Source organism: Sciurus carolinensis, chromosome 2 (assembly GCF_902686445.1).
Source record: "Sciurus carolinensis chromosome 2, mSciCar1.2, whole genome shotgun sequence".
Lineage (NCBI taxonomy): Eukaryota > Metazoa > Chordata > Mammalia > Rodentia > Sciuridae > Sciurus > Sciurus carolinensis.
In genome coordinates, this window is record NC_062214.1 from 188006514 (window position 1) to 188022608 (window position 16095).

At 35.4% G+C, this 16095-nt stretch overlaps 1 protein-coding gene across 2 annotated transcripts in view; it reads right to left on the reverse strand.

Annotated features, from left to right (window-relative positions):
• Positions 1-1342: 1342 nt before the first annotated feature.
• The window catches only part of Ppp4r3a (protein phosphatase 4 regulatory subunit 3A), a 42424-nt gene continuing 27671 nt past the window's right edge, over positions 1343-16095 (reverse strand). The window contains exons 7-15 of one of the 2 annotated variants that reach the window (XM_047538582.1): positions 15611-15766; positions 13142-13273; positions 12936-13038; positions 11883-12041; positions 6506-6675; positions 5242-5384; positions 4288-4478; positions 3611-3837; positions 1343-2069 (exon numbers count right to left, since the gene is read on the reverse strand). In XM_047538582.1, coding sequence (XP_047394538.1) covers positions 1959-2069; positions 3611-3837; positions 4288-4478; positions 5242-5384; positions 6506-6675; positions 11883-12041; positions 12936-13038; positions 13142-13273; positions 15611-15766 — 1392 coding nt within the window. In that variant the 3' untranslated portion in view covers positions 1343-1958. The remainder of the gene's footprint in view (positions 2070-3610; positions 3838-4287; positions 4479-5241; positions 5385-6505; positions 6676-11882; positions 12042-12935; positions 13039-13141; positions 13274-15610; positions 15767-16095) is intronic. The other variant, XM_047538583.1, reaches the window with a different exon arrangement.

Consider the following 16095-nt stretch of genomic DNA (forward strand, 5'->3'; position numbering starts at 1 on the left):
TAACAGTCCACTAGGACTGTTATAGGCATCTCTTAACTGAGGAGGCCAAGAGTTAGTATCTATTTTTGATAGACCACAATTCATGGAGGCAAGTGAACACTTCACTCTTCAAGAATCCTCAGAGTACCAAAGCAAGTGTTTTAAGAGTCAGAAAGGTCAGTTTAAATTAATCCATACTTGATATGGAACTTTTCTTTCTAGGTAATGTGGAAAACAATTCACTTAACTTTTTTTTTTCCTTTTTATTCCCAAGTTGACGAACTTTAATTGTTAACAACCAAAATATGTGACTTTAGAGTAGCTTTATACTTTAGTGAAGTAAACTTCTCTGTCAATTATGCTTTCAACATTTGTTATTTACTGAGGAATAAGCAAAAGAAAAGTTAAGCTAGAAGCACACAGTGCTTTGACAGATAACAAATTAAAGCAAATGATACCTTCTATGCTCTTCATTTTAAATAAAGAAGGGCAGGTAGAACTGAGATTCCAATTTTCTTGAGTTTGCTATTCCTTCTCACACACCCTGCCGTTTGGAGACTGCCAGGCTTTCAGCATCTCCTTATTCAGAAGGCAGCTGTCCTCAGAGGATGCTGGGATAAATCCAGGGTCTCATGAATGCTCGGCAAGTGCTAAGCTATACATACGCCCAGCCCCGCAATACTGTTTTAGCAAGGTGCTATCTGATGGTCCTCAGATATTTATTTAGGAACCACCTCTTACAACTTAAGCTGGTATTCCAAAGGGAGTACTTAAAAAATAAATAAATAAATAAATAAAGGAAAAAGAAAAAAGAAACATACAACTAATACAATTTCTCTTACTCTTTACTTTTCTTTTTATTATTCAAAAGTCAAATGTTATTTTTAAATCATCCATCCTCAATTTTGATTTAATGTACCGTCATTTCCCCAAGATATGAAATTTCAGAATCTCTTTGGAATACTAATTTCATGTCTCTAGGTTTAACAAAACTGTTGAAGTTTTAAATTCCACTCTATTTCCCTGAAATCTCAAGACAGTTGCTGATGTAAATTTTAATATAAAATATTTAGTCACAAAATAGTATTGCTTTTGTATGCACATAGTTGTAAGATTACTTTGCTTTTGTCAATAAAAACTATACCATCTTTCATAAAACTCTAAACAAATTAAGAACTGTGATGTAGAACAAAAATTACACATGGTAAAACAGGTACCAGCACAACGTCAGGTTATATTACATCAAAAAAAGGTTTAATGGTCCCAAATATATATATTCAACAACTAAGCATACACTCGGGGGAGGAAAAAGAAGTCAAAAATAAAATGAAACAAAAAAAATTATGACACAAATGACCACATCTAGAATTCCACTCAATCTTTAATCAAGTAGGGACAAATCCCCACTGTAGGGGGGGAAAAATCTGCAGTTTGAAGGGCAAAGGGAACAGATAAAAAAGAGGAAACTTTATACTTGCCCCTCCCCCACAGAGGTTTTCCAAACCTGTTGTAGCTTGACTAAAATGTTCAGAATGTACGATTTTAAAGGCAGGTCTCTTTATACAAAGAAACTGCTGGCATTCTTACTAGTGAAGAACGATGGCAGAAAGGCCCATTCTTCTGAGTTTCAAACATGGTCCAAGAAAGCATGTTCTGATTGTAGCAACTGACCAGTCAATCCAGAGTTCCACTTACAAAACCCCCGCCCTGTTGGCTTTTTGTTTCCATTTCCTTCCCTGAGAAAAGGGCAATGTGTGGTCCAAGCTGGAGAGCGCAAAGGCTTAAGTCTTTCCCCTAAAAGTGTGGTTACCCCTCCTCCGGCTCCATTGAATTGGCACTTGATAAGCAGAAGTCAAGTGTGCAAGGCTGATCATGTCAGTCATTCACAAGAGACCACTGCGCTTTGTTGTGGGCTTTGTAGGGGGGAGGGGTAGAGACCCAGTTTGTCAACAGGTACTGATCACAGGCAGTTGCCATTATTATGACTCAAATTTTGCTTTCTTTGACAGTGGTAGGGTATCTTCCTTGTCTTCATCCTCCTCATCATCTTCATCATCATCTGGATAATCTACCAGACCCACGAGGCCTCCCTGTTCAGAAACAAGGATTATTTGAAGAACAAAAACCATAACACGACATTTAAAAATATCTGTTTGAAGAAAGTATCCATCCTACCCCAACATATTAACTGTGGCTATTTCTGGTTGGTGTGATTGTGTGCAAGTGAAATTCATTATTTTTATTTTATATATTTCCTGTATTTCCCATAATTTTTCTCTAAAACAAGAGACAACTTATTTTAACAAATAGTTTGTTATTCTAGCAAATCACCCAGGAGAGAAAAACATTACTGAATTAAAAATGTCTCAAGACCTAACAATACATTATATTTACTTTAAAACATCAAGTCTAAAATGGGACCAAAATGCAAACTCGCAAAAGGTAAACTACTTGAACTGAGGACAGACAGGCCACTGCAGTTAGTAAAGCCTCTTCTCATTGTTTCAAGCAGGCTTCCTTTGAGGTCCCCTTCATCAGAACCCACGTGCGGCTCACTTTATTGACACGGTCATGGAGACTACCTGCTCTGCCCATAGCCACCCCAGTCACTTCAGAATGTCTTGGATTCATTTCTCAGTCCTTAGGGGGCTCTGCTCATTTGCAGGAAGAGACTGGGGATGGGCATTATATTCCTGATTTAGATCAATGATTCTGAACTGGCAGTCTGCTAACTCCTAGTCTAATAAACATATTTTACACCTTGAAAGAAAAAAGGTAGTAAAATTGGGCAAAAGAACTGGCTGGCCAGGTGAGGTGGCACATGTCTATAATTCCAGCAGCTCAGGAGGCAAGGCAGAAAGACCACCAAATTCAAGATCAGCCTCAGTAATTTAGCAAGGCCCTAAACAACTTAGCAAGACCCTGTCTCAAAATTTAAATATTTAAATAAAAAGGGATGGGGATGTGGTTCAGTGGTTAGACATCTCTGGGTTTAATCCCTGGTAACAAAACAAATCAACCCAACCAAAACAGAAGAATTGATTAGATTCTGTGAGATTATGGCTTTTCTACATTTTTTGGTGTTAAAAATTTTAAATGAACTTTATTGCATTATCTTCCCCTCACCATCTTTACCTGGGTATGATGGGAAAGCTGATCAAGTAAATAATGATTTAAAAATTTAAAGCTTCTCAAAATGTTTTGACAAACAAATCTGAACCTATAGTTCTAACATGAAAAATACCAAAATAAGAATACATTCAGACTTCTGCATTGGTTTTAAGAAAACTTTCAGAAATTTCTAATAGATAATAGCCACTCAGGAGGCTGAGGATTGCCAAGACAGAGGTCAGTCTTGGTAATTTAGTGAGACTACATCTCCAAAAAAAGAAAAAAGCGGTTGCGGGATAAAGCACCCCTGGATTCAATCTCTAGTACTGTGCGCGGACGCGCAAACACACACACACACACACACACTCCAGGTGGTAGTAGGACTCATCTTCTAAGTCACAAATGATCAACTGGTTCTGGAAGAGGCAACCAAAGGGAGTCTCAACAATTATTGTGCCCAGTTCAATACTGTGCCTAGGCAGGAAAGGGGAAAATGGGAGTCTGGGAGTCCAAAGTGTACCTTTGTAGTAATAGCTGCCGTCTGAGATGTATTCTTAGGGACGGATCCAGGAGAGCCTGGAGATCCTGGGGATCCAGGTGATCCTGGAGAACCAGGCAGATTTGTTGCAGATGACTGGCTGGTGAGGTTAGTCTTTGTTCCACTGGACAAGGAAAGCTTGAAACTTGGGCTCTGCCGTCCAGAAAGATTTGTTTTCAGAAGCACCTCCTTTTCCTCACTTTCTTTTACTAAAAATGAGAATATGGTTAGGGTTGTCAGTCACACTTATTCTGTTTTTATTTCCGCATAAGAGGTGACACTAAAACATAATTAACCAGTTCACTTCTTTGCTGAGAAGCAACTCTCAAGTTCAGTTTAAAAATGACACTTAACACCAAAGTACTAAATACCATTATCCATTGAGTTTTACAAAGAAGGAATAAAAGTTTTTAGTATCACATTTATTATTTCCACCATTCCTGAAATATATTCCTCCCTTATTCATTCGATTCAAATCAAGCAAACTTAAGTCTATACCTTCACAACAATGCTAAGAATTCAGCTACACCCTCTAAAGCAACAGTCTTTAAAATCTGTCATCACACATTAAACATAATACTCATTATTTTGTCAAGAAATAAAGACTAGACCTAGAGTGAGAAAGCCTTTATTTTTCCTTGCCCATTTGTTCAACATACATTTCTTCCTTTCCATGAATTTACTAATTGGATCCATAATGTCATCATCATTTTTAGCTTTGTCAGACGGAGACACCACAGCTTCTCCATCTTCTATGTCGTCTTCATCTGTGTTGAACCACATCTCTTCCTCATCTTCTAGTGTTCGGGCATCTCGTCGGTATCTATGATTTCTCAAAATGGAGCGCATACTGTGAATAAAGAGAAAAAAGTAAATACACTCATAGGATTATTATTATTATTTTTTAAGATGGTCTTCATGTACTTCAAAATTAGGTACAGCTCGAATAGGTTAATGGTGAGAAACAGACATGGAGGCATCTGATGAAAATCAGACTTTACCAAACCTAAGATTAAAAACAGCTACCATATCTAGTCTAAACAAATGGCATCAAATTTCATACTATCAAAACTTCACTGTTGCAAGCTGGGTACATGCATTTAATCCCAGTGACCCGGAGGTTGAGGGAGGAGGATCCTAATTCAAGGCCAGACTCAGCAACTTAGCAAGACCTGGTCTCAAAATAAAAAAATACAAAGGGCAGGAGATGTAGCTCAGTGGCAAAGTGTCACGAGTTCAATTCCCAGCACTAAATAAATAAATAAAATTTAAAAATGAGAGAGAAAAAAAAAAAAGCATTGTTGCAGAATATTAAACTTATTAACATTAGAACTTGACAAGTAATAATTTAAAGGTTATAAAATAAGCTAAAAATATGAATGTAGGGACTTAGAAAAAAATGTAATTAAAAATAATTTGTAATTTAAAGCAAATAATATTTTGATTTAATTTTGAGCACCTGAAGCCTTACTGCCCCATTAGTGTGTGTTGGTGTTTTTGAATCACACTAGTAACTACCTATGCCTTCAGCAAAATAAGATCAAATAAACAAAAGCCACTGCCACACAACTTATTCATGAATAAAGAGAAGGTAAAAATATATGGTGCTTTACCTGTCAAGTTTAGGGTTGTCTTGCCTTTCTCTTTGTTGTTCAAATCTCAGTTTTAATCCTTTAAATGTCTGTACATAATCTACATCTTCCAGTGCTTTCCAATAATTTTCAATTACATGAGCAGTTAATGATTTTATATCTTCCTACAGAAAAGAATTATAATGAAATAAATGATAGGAAAATATCTTTTACCAAGATGAGGTTTTACTGTAGTAAATTCATAAAACTCAACAAGAGTTTAATTCATAAATTATTACACAACCCTAGAGATAATCAATGAAAATGGGAATAATGTATCCCGGCTACTTCAGCAGTCCCTGGTTCTTATTTTGCCTCAGAATTATCCATGAGTCTTTCCAAATCACATGCCCGGGTCCCACCTGAGATACTTTTGATGCTGTTAAGTCTGGGAATATGTACTCTACTATGACTTTTTTTGTGCTGGGGATAGAACCCAGGGACCTGGTGCATGCTAGGTGAGCACTCCACATTGAGTTGTACCCTCAGACCACAGCAGGTGTATTTTAAAAACATACCACAGAAAAGTTCTGGATGACTGGTGGTGATGGTTGTAGGATAACATGAATGTACTTTAATCCCTTTTTTTAAAAATAATTTTTTTCACAATATCTTTATCCTATTTATTTTCATGTGGTGCTGAGGATTGAACCCAGGGCCTCACATGTGCTAAGCACTCTGTCATTGAGCTGCAGCCCCAGTCCAAATGTAATTAATTAATTTTTTTTTTTTTTGTGGTGCTGGGGATTGAATCCAGGGTCTTATGCATGTGAGACAAGCACTCTGCCAAATGAGCTATGTCCCCAGTCCTGTACTTAATTCTTAATGCCAACACATTATACATTTAAAAATAGTTAAAATGATAAGTTTTACGGTTTGAACATTCTAAGAACATGGCACAGATAATTCTGCACACTGATATTCTGAGCATCACTAGATTAAAAATCAAGAACTTTGCTATGATATTGTCCTTCAAATACATATGAAAGTCAATAAAACATTTGAATGCTTATTTGTTTTCTTAAATGATCATCATGACTCTGCTATAACAGTTTCCAACCATCCCATAACTGCCAAGAGATAACATTAGATTTTACTGGTTTGAAGTGACTCTTCCATTGGCTTTTCTTTTTAAAACTTCCTTCCAAGTATAATAATGATAATCTCAAACCAAAATATTAGTAATGCATATTCAATTTTCTCATACAATTAAAACCAAAATGCTGATAAAAAATACAAAACCTACCACTCTAATAAATTCAAACATTTCTATTATGGCAGAATTCATCAGATTGTAGCGGGATCCATTGTTGAGAAATGCTTTGACTACAGGTTCAAACAAAAAACTTTTCATTATGTAGCGGTTATAAAACTCATCTTTTAATCCAATAATCTTTCTCTTAAAACGAAGGGCACCTGAAACACAGAGGTATTACTGTTTAAATCACATACTACACTTCCATATTTAAGACTTACCAAAACAACACAACAAAACCTGCTTAACAAATATCAGTAATTCTTCGTGCACACTGATATGTTAGCGCTTCCAGAAACGTGAACCTAAAGATAAGGATTTTTTAAAGGTGTTATAGGAAAATGTATTCTAAAAGTAGTGTATGTCATCATAGAACACAAGTCTTGGAAAGCCAGAAAAATTCTGGAAATAAACCTGTTACTAATGACCAAAATGTAATTTACATCTGAAATAACAGCTAAGACAAACGATTTAACCTACCATATACTTAGGATTAAAAAGTTCTCAAGACATCCTTTTATATAAAATTTTAAGACAACAGAAAAACAATTGTTTTATTAGGGCAATCCACTGTATGATAATTTGATCTTCAATAACTTTGGACACTCTTTTATTATTTTGCATCAAGTTCATGAATTTACATTGGTTTAGTTGTGGATGTGGTTGTAGAATGGCTATAAACCCACAAAAATCTGCATGACCCAGAATTTGCCTTCCCATAGTTTAGAAATAAATTTAGAGGATGTTTAAAATGTGGTCCTCTAGGCTTATTGCAGCGAGTATGCTTTTTAACTTTTTTTTTTTTCCTAGTTTTCCTTTTTACAATTAAGTAGGCTTTAACTTACAGATGAAAAGGTATATTTGCATCTTGAGGTATGGGGAGTTACTTAGGTCGCCATTCGTCAAGATCCAAATATACTCAGACAGCTAGACTTCAACAAAGCCCTCTTTACCTATGTGGAGTTATCAGTAAGTTAATGCCCCGGTTATTGTAAACAGTTCAAAAAAGCATACTCACTTCATGCAGTCACATCGTCTTCGGTTGGCAAGATTAAATATTGTGTTTGTATTTTGGTTTCTTTGGAGATCATGGAAGTGGCTCGTTAAATTGCCAATTTGTTATTAATCAAGTCCTTCATGAGCAGGTAGCCAGGCAACCATGCTGACACGGTTTCTGGGTGGGAAGGCAGAGGAGTAAAGCAGCTCAATTTTTCTTTAGTTGGCAGAAAAGAGGTCCACAAGTGAATGCCCAATTAGGTACAGTTGATTATAAACTGCCTTAACATTTCAACTTAAGAGTGTATCTTTCTAAAGAAACACTCTGGGCAGGGAGTTTCAAATAGTTTATAGAATAACTGCATTTTATTTTTTAAACTACTAAATATTTTTTAAAACATAAGCAAGGTGAAAACATTTTTAAACAATAAGAGGCATCTTTCTGTGTGATAAGTCAAACTTAACAAGGGTTTATTTTCCAAAATAGGGACTTCAGGTTTTTATTTTTTTTTCTTTTTTCTTTTTCTAAATGTTAACCAATAAGGGGAACTTAGTGAGGCAGTTCCACTTTTGATAATAAAAATCAATACTTAGAGCTCATGCTAATTGGCCAAATTTTAAGCTTTTAGTAATGAAGGCAAGAGCTATTATCCTAAGTATTGGTACTCCAACTTCACAGGCTTTGTGGAGACTTGTGTCCTACCAAAACACACACTCACTGACACCTCTGGTCTGCATGCAGTTCCTACATGGGTGAAAAGAAACTCCTCCCTTCCTGGAATTCACTAGGACCAGGGCATGCGGACACTCTTTAAGCACTTCTATCCAGATATTATAGGTGTGGATACAAGGTGGGTCTGGTGGTCTTTTTGTTTTGGTCCTCATTTCCATTTGCCCTCACTTAAATCAGTAACTGTCCAATCAAAGCCATCCCCCAGAGGAAATCTATATTAAAAAATATCCAACCACTATTCTATGATATTGAATAAAAAGTTCCTTTTAAAATGTTATTAGTGAAAAGGTCAGACAGTGTTGCATGCCTGTAATCCCAGTGACTCAGGATGCTGAGGAAGGAGGATCCCAAGTTCAAGGCCAGCCTGTGAAATTTAGCAAGATTCTGTCTCAAAATAAAAATTAAAAAGGGTTGGGAATATAGCTAAGTGGTAGAGCACCCCTGGGTTCAATCCCTAGTATGGTTCCTAAAAAAAAAAAAAAAAAAAAAAAAAAAAAAAAAAAAAAAAAAAAGAATCGAGCGAGTTCTATGAAGTCAAGTCACTCAAAGGAGACAAAGGAGATGAAGTTTTGGGGGTAAGCCAAGTTGACATAACATAGACAGCATTTTAAGTATCAAGTGCACTCACTCTGCTTCCACTCACATCTGCCAGGAACCTCTTCTACTCAATATGCTCAGTTTCAATCATCTCTTAAGACAATTGTCTTTATCTTACACAAGGTGAGATTTCGTATTTGAGACTTTTTACCTCATATGTAACTAATAATAGCCTCTATAACCAAAAGCTGTTAAAAATTTCATTCCTTGTACATTTTCATATTTTAAATGGAAACAACAAAAAAGTCAGACAACATAAATTATGAGCTTCAGGGTTATAATGTAAGATCCAAGAGTCTTGAAAAGGCCAAGGAAATAGACCAAGGGAGTCAGTATCTAGTCTATAAAGACTGAGTTTAGAAAAACTGCTGGTCTCACTTATGTACTTGCTTAGTTGATTTAAATGACAAAGAATACTAATTGAGAAGCAACAGATAAAAAAGTTCCTGAAGTCCCTAAACTGTGAACATTAAACTGCTTAATATGTATTATACTTAGATATGTGTAAACTTAAGTATTTATAAAATTCTCCCTTAAAAAATACTGTACCTAATGTTTATGTCAATGTATATTTTATCAGAAGCAATTATTTCCCCAAATTTATATTTAGTTCTTAAGAAATCTTTGGTAAAAAGACCATAAACCCAGTTCTTCCCAAGGGCTGTTCCTAAGCACTGGTGTCTTCCTAAGAAGAAATTCATATTCTCAACCCTGGGAAAAGGTTCACTGAGAAGTCATTTGAGGAAAAATTAGGTTTAATGATAACCTGACTCAGTTTATCAAATATCAACAGCAACTGAACATGAGATTTTTGTCACATAGTTTCCAACAATATAAACATTCATTTACTTGTAATGATTCTCTCCAAAGATCAACACATTATGAGAAGTCTCCTTTACAAAAATGCAAGCAAAATAACAAGATGGAACTTTTAAAAGGCCTTTCTTTTCAGCTGCATGTGCTGCCACTCTCCAGGGGACCTGCACGTCCTGCCTATGGCAACAATACAACATACTTCTACATTTAACATCTTAACTATGTATTCAACCAAGAATGCCACACACTCTCACGGCCAAGGGAAATGCAAGTCACCTCCTTTGTGAAATCTTCTGATCTGTTTCACTAATTTCAAATAAACTGTTTGCACTTATTTTCAATTATTATTCAAGCTTTCCAAAGGCACCTCAATATAGTGCTTATTACGTGGTATTTTGATTTTCACAGGACTTTCTCCTAATGAATACATTACATTGACAGCTTAGTCCAGTACTTAAATTATCTTCCTTTTATTTGTACCAGGTGTGTAAATACAGTATTTAATCAAATCCAAGATGCCACTGATTGCAAAAAACTTTTTTTCCCCAAAGCTAAGGAAACAAAGAGAACTACCAATTATAATCGCCATGTCATTAATTTTAAGACTCACCTTGATTCACAGACAACTGTGTAAAAATATACATCTTAGAATCAATGAAATATAGCCATAGGTATTTAATATATTTGTTGAAATACAACTACTTAAACTTACTCATTTATTCATGTTTTCCATTCTGTCCCATCTGTTCAAACTCCCTTTCCCACACCCGAATAAAACCCTCTTATCTGTTGACACAAAGAACAATTCAGTTATGAGTCTCTTTAACCTTGGTGCTCTCCTTTTTCTATTAACAAGGGTATTGGGAAAATTAGTCTGATTCCATATGTGCTGAGCTCACAGATATAAGCAATAGTAAGGCAGAACAGAAATAATGACTTTATTTTTGCTGTACTTAGAAAGTCTAAATCAAGGCAGCATGGAGGCAATGCCTGTAATACCCGTGGTGTGTGAGGTGGAGGCATGAGGATTTTGAGTTTGAAGCCAGTCTCAGAAACTTAGTGAGGCCCTGATAAGCAACTCAGTGAGACCTTGTCTCTAGATAAAATATAAAAAAGGGCTGGGATTGTGGCTCATTGGTTAAGTACCCCCCTTATAAACAAAAACAAAAACAAAAGAAGAAGAAAAAACCTTAAGTTAATGTCACAGATGCTACTCATTACTTCTGACTGAAAAAGATCACTAAAGTAATTTTAAAGATCCTGAATATTTAGTAGAAAATAATTGAACCTAACAGTCACAACTTGAACAAAGAAAATATGCTCTGACCACATGTATTTTCAGTACATGCAGACTAATGTGAAAATTTTAAGTCAATAAAAATAACAACTGTCACCCTGATAGAATTTTTAAGGAACTTTTAAATGATACTATATATATACACACACACACACACAAAACACTCCAACTTACCTTCAAAAACTAAAAGGCAAAAGTTAGTTACCAGCAGGAATCTTTTACTGAGCTTCCAGGAACCCCCTAAACTTGGTCTGCCCACTTCTATAAGAACAGTTTAAAATGGAAACTCATTACCTAAGAAATATGGCTGCTTCATGACAAGAACACTCTGGACCAACCTGTTTCCAATTCAGAAATGTTTTACTGCAACAAACTAGGGTCAAATAACATAATAAGAATAATCTTGTTAAAAGACTCTCTGTTGTTTAGGACAGGGTGTAGCTCTGTGCAGAACCCTTAGCTCCAGCATAGGCAGGAAAGGACACACTATCTGTTGTGCTGAAAGCATCTGCAAACGTTTTAGTGAAGGTCAGATGGTACATACGTCAGGCACTGTGGGCTACATATGGCCTCTGTGGCATATTTATTTTCTTTTTCTAACCACTCTTTAGAACTGTCAAAGTCATTTTTTAGTTCACAGGCTGTACAAAAACAGGCCATGGGCTAGATTTGGCCAAAAGCTGTAGTTTATCACTCAGGCTCTAAAATACCTGAGGTAAAATGATCAAAGAGACTGTTTTAATACAGATCGGTATAATTTTAATGTAATGTGTACTCTAAACCATTTGCCATATATGAATGAGAAAGAAGAGAATCACCTGCTCAATGTGGCAAAACTATATAATCAGTGTAAACAGATAGTCTAGAGCTTAGGTCCACATAATAATATGCAAAGATAATAAATTAAGACTATGAGAAGCAACACTTACATAATGCCAGGAAAGCGTGTTTAGAGGCCATAAGCACTAGCACTCTGCGGAGGATGTCTTTGTTGATGATGTAGTTCTTTATGTGGTAGGTATGGTGCTCCACACAAAACGTTAACAATTCCAATACAAGTGCCAACAACTGTGCAGTTTGAAAATCATCTAAAATAAACAAAATACAATTTTATTTACACACACGCCCCCCCCCTCAAAGATGCATACATAGCATAGGAGGCTCTGTTAGATACCCTCTCATCTTTGGAGTAATCATTCTTTCTTGCTCCCAATATTTCAGTGTGCTTTGTGCTTTCTTTCCTACATATAGTACATCCACAATGACTTGTAATCATCGGCTTATCTTTATTACTCACCAAGTGGGAAGCCTCTGAGAACATTTTACTCACTGTTTTCATTCCTCCTGTTTAGCCCCATAGATATTAGCAAAGTGCCTTCAACATAAGGTTTTAATAAATGCTGGATGAACTGAGTGTATGAGTTTGGAAAGAGGCCTCAAGTTTTACCCAGTATGAATAAAATAGGAAAAATGAATATTCTCATTTCCAAGACCTGAATCTAGAGTCATACAAAAAAGCAAATTTTACATGTATTTTTCCCTGGGTTGTGTTTTTTCAGTGAAGACCCTGAGACTACTTTTAAACATATACACATGTAAGCTAAAGCCCTAAGAAATAAATGTAAAAGAATAAATAACAGATTGTTCATAGCTATTTCCTTCTTCATATTTCACCTGTGCCAATGCAAATTAAACACAAATATCATTTAATGAATTTATTTTAAAATTCTGAAAGCAAATCTCTTATTTCTTTTTCTAGATACTTGTTATATTTTTATAGTACTCTTAAAACAATTTTCTTGAACATCTCTTTTGAAAATACATTATTAGACCTCTGTTAACATAATGGTTTGAACTTTAAAGGCTATTATTTTTCTTCTGAGATGTGCCTGCTGCTCTTGCTTTCGTTCCTCTTCCACTATCTCAAAATAAAGACTGTTACTTAACACTAACTTTGTAACCACCAACCTGCATTATCTTACCTTTACTAGGCTTGTCTTCTGTTGTATTTGCTAGTAAGGGAGCAGTGAGAACATGCATACAGTGCTTGTAGAAGAAACCCAGAAATTCAGTCTTTTCTGTTTTCTAAGGAATCAAAAACACTTTCATGAACTTTAACTGCACTGATTCCTACCAGCAATAAACAAAATGCTAGCTATGAAAAAGAGTAAAAATGCCCATGGCTTACATTGGCAGTGGCTAGCATGTTCTCTGGGTCAACTAAAGTTCGAAGCAGGCCCATAAGTTGGACTGCTCCTCCGAGTTCCGGATCTGTGTCACAAATCATATGTTCTATAATGAGGTTGATGAGCAAAATATCCTGATGAGAAAAATACACATAAGGATCACTTATTACAAGAGAGAATAGAAAAAGCACATACTAAGACACTACAGCATTAGTGAGTTCTAGCTATCATGCTAATGCAAACAAAATGCAGCAACTACCTCACTTCTTTACTAGGATATACTACAGTGCTTCCCCAAAGTGTGATGAAGAAACATTGAATGTAATGAAAAGAAAGTTTGTCTTTTTCTATTATCTTTAAGTAACTCTGATTCAAGCAAAAACAAAGTTTCAGTTTGGTGTCAGTAGATCTGTATGCCTCTCTACCACCTTCTGCACCAAACTCATGAGATTTATATTCATAACTTTAACAATGGAAATACTTAGGTAGAATTGATGATATCATTCTACTTTTACTACATTTATTTTAATATAGATTTTCTATTTTTGGTAAATGATACCTCTTTTTAAAAAGTTTCCTTTTAAAATAAATGTAAGAAAATAGGTAGCACCCAAATGCCTGAAATTGAGGGAAATGAAATTAAGAGTAATAACTGTACACAAAACAACAAGTGGATTATACAGATTGCAAATGTCAAACAAAATAAGACTGCTGGCTTTCCTGAGGCCCTATTTTGACTGGTAATCCTGGCCATGGAGTAAATAAATTTGAGAGGCATTCAGTGAGAAAATTCCCTACTCCTGCCTATATATGCAATAGTAGGGTGAACGAGGACAGAGAAACACAGACAATATATGGAAATGATCATCGAAACCAAATAGGCATGGTGGCACATGTTTATAATCCCAGCTACTTGGGAAGCGGATGCAGAAGGACTGACAAGGTTTGAGGCTAGCATGGAAAACCTAGTGAGACTCTGTCTACAAAAAATAAAGGGCTGGGGGTGTAGGTAAGTGGTAAAGTACTCCTGGTTTCAATCCCCAGTCCTGAAGACAAAGAAGAAAAAAAAGCAAGAGGTGTAGTGCATGGGAGTGAAGTATTACAATGCGTATTCAACTGGCAGATTACATGGTCAATAAGAAGAGCCCCCATTTTTAATTATACAGACATACTCATTCTCAGGACTATTTCATAAAAGAAAAATGAGACTTAACATTCAATACTTCAAACTGGTATTTTTCTGTACCTACCCTGGTACAATTTAAAAATAAACCTTAAATATAGATGTTACTAGGCATTCCACTTCATTTTGACACTATACACATTAAGCAGGATCTTTTCAAATGGTAACAAGGGCTATCTTCTCATATTTTAAGAAACACAACAGGCTAGAATTATGCAGAGATTTACTTTTTAAGGGGATGGCATCTTCTTCCCTCCTTCAAGAAGGCAAGGAGGACAGACCAGCTTAGTCTATTCTTTTTTTCTGGTACCAGGGACCAAACCCAAGGTGCTTTTTATTTTTATTATTTCACTAAGCTGCTTAGGGTCTTGCTAAATTGCTGAGGCTGGCCTTGAACTTGGGATCCTCCTGTCTCAGTCTCCCAAGGTGTGTGCCATCACGCTCAGTTCAGCTTAGTCTATTCTTAAGGAAAGAGCTATCTACAAAATTTTAGGGGGTAAGGAGGAAAAATCAGAATCACCAGTTATCTGAAAATCAAAAAGAGCACACACATTTATGGCTCCCACAAACATGATGAACCATAAAATCTGTAAGTGCCCTTCAAATTACCAGAATATACTCTCTCAGCTATTTAAAAATTGGTGGTTATCTACTGTAATTTCTCACAAATCCTAGTTTGTGTGAGTTTCTGAACAAGACACAGCTTGTTGTTTGATTAGGCAGTAAAAAAATAGTTCCCTAAATACTTTTTTTAAAAAAATATTTTCATTAGTTTTTGATGAACCTTTATTTATCAGTATGAGGTGCTGAGAATCAAACCCAGTGCCTCACACATGCAAGGCAAGTGCTCTACCGCTGAGCCACAATCCCAGCCCATCCCTAAATACTTTTCAAAGGACTGTGTTTTGTCTGTTCTTAATGATTCTCAGAATCTACCCCTAGCAGTTAATGTTTCCTAGGGGTTACTCATAATTCTTCCTATAGAAAAATAATTAACTGATTAAATGATTTAAATAAAATAATATAGAAGTTAACTTCAGAATTTAAAGAAAAAAAAAAAAAACCTCATTGTCCAAAAATTTTAAAGAAACTTTAACAAACAAATGGTTGAAAGACAATAAAATTTATAAACTAGGATAGGAGCTAATTTAGGGAAAGAATAAAGCCATCTGATATTACAACTATATTTCCCCCCAAAGAGCAATAATTTAACTTGTAAAAATGGTAATAAACACAGCTATAGCCTCCTAATGTACAAATACTTACTATTAGCGCAAATAATATTTACCTTGCTGGTTATTTTTTGCTCTGTTAACTTCTTACTTACATCATCATTCTGTTGTGCCTCCTGCATGACAAACTCTCGTACCATGGATGGATTATATTCAACCAAGTATGAGAATATATCAGTAGCAGCACTTCGCACCTGTGTATCATCCATGCCCTACAGAGGAAAAACTTATTCTACTAAAATTATAAAAACATGAAACTTATCATTATGTAAATATCTAAAACCTAACAAAACAAATTATAACAAAACAGTGCAATAAAAAAAAAAAAAGGTCAAATTCTGTTGCACGTAAAACCTCTTGTTCTATGGATAAATCATACCTTCTAAATCACCCACTCATATTTGCCCATTTCAACATTTCACCTAGTGACAGCAAAGTTAAGAAATCATTACTAAAGCTATGGAAAATGACTTTACATGAGCTTTCTTTCAATACAGTGTGAGAATTTCAGACTAGAATTTATTTCTTTATGTAATATGCA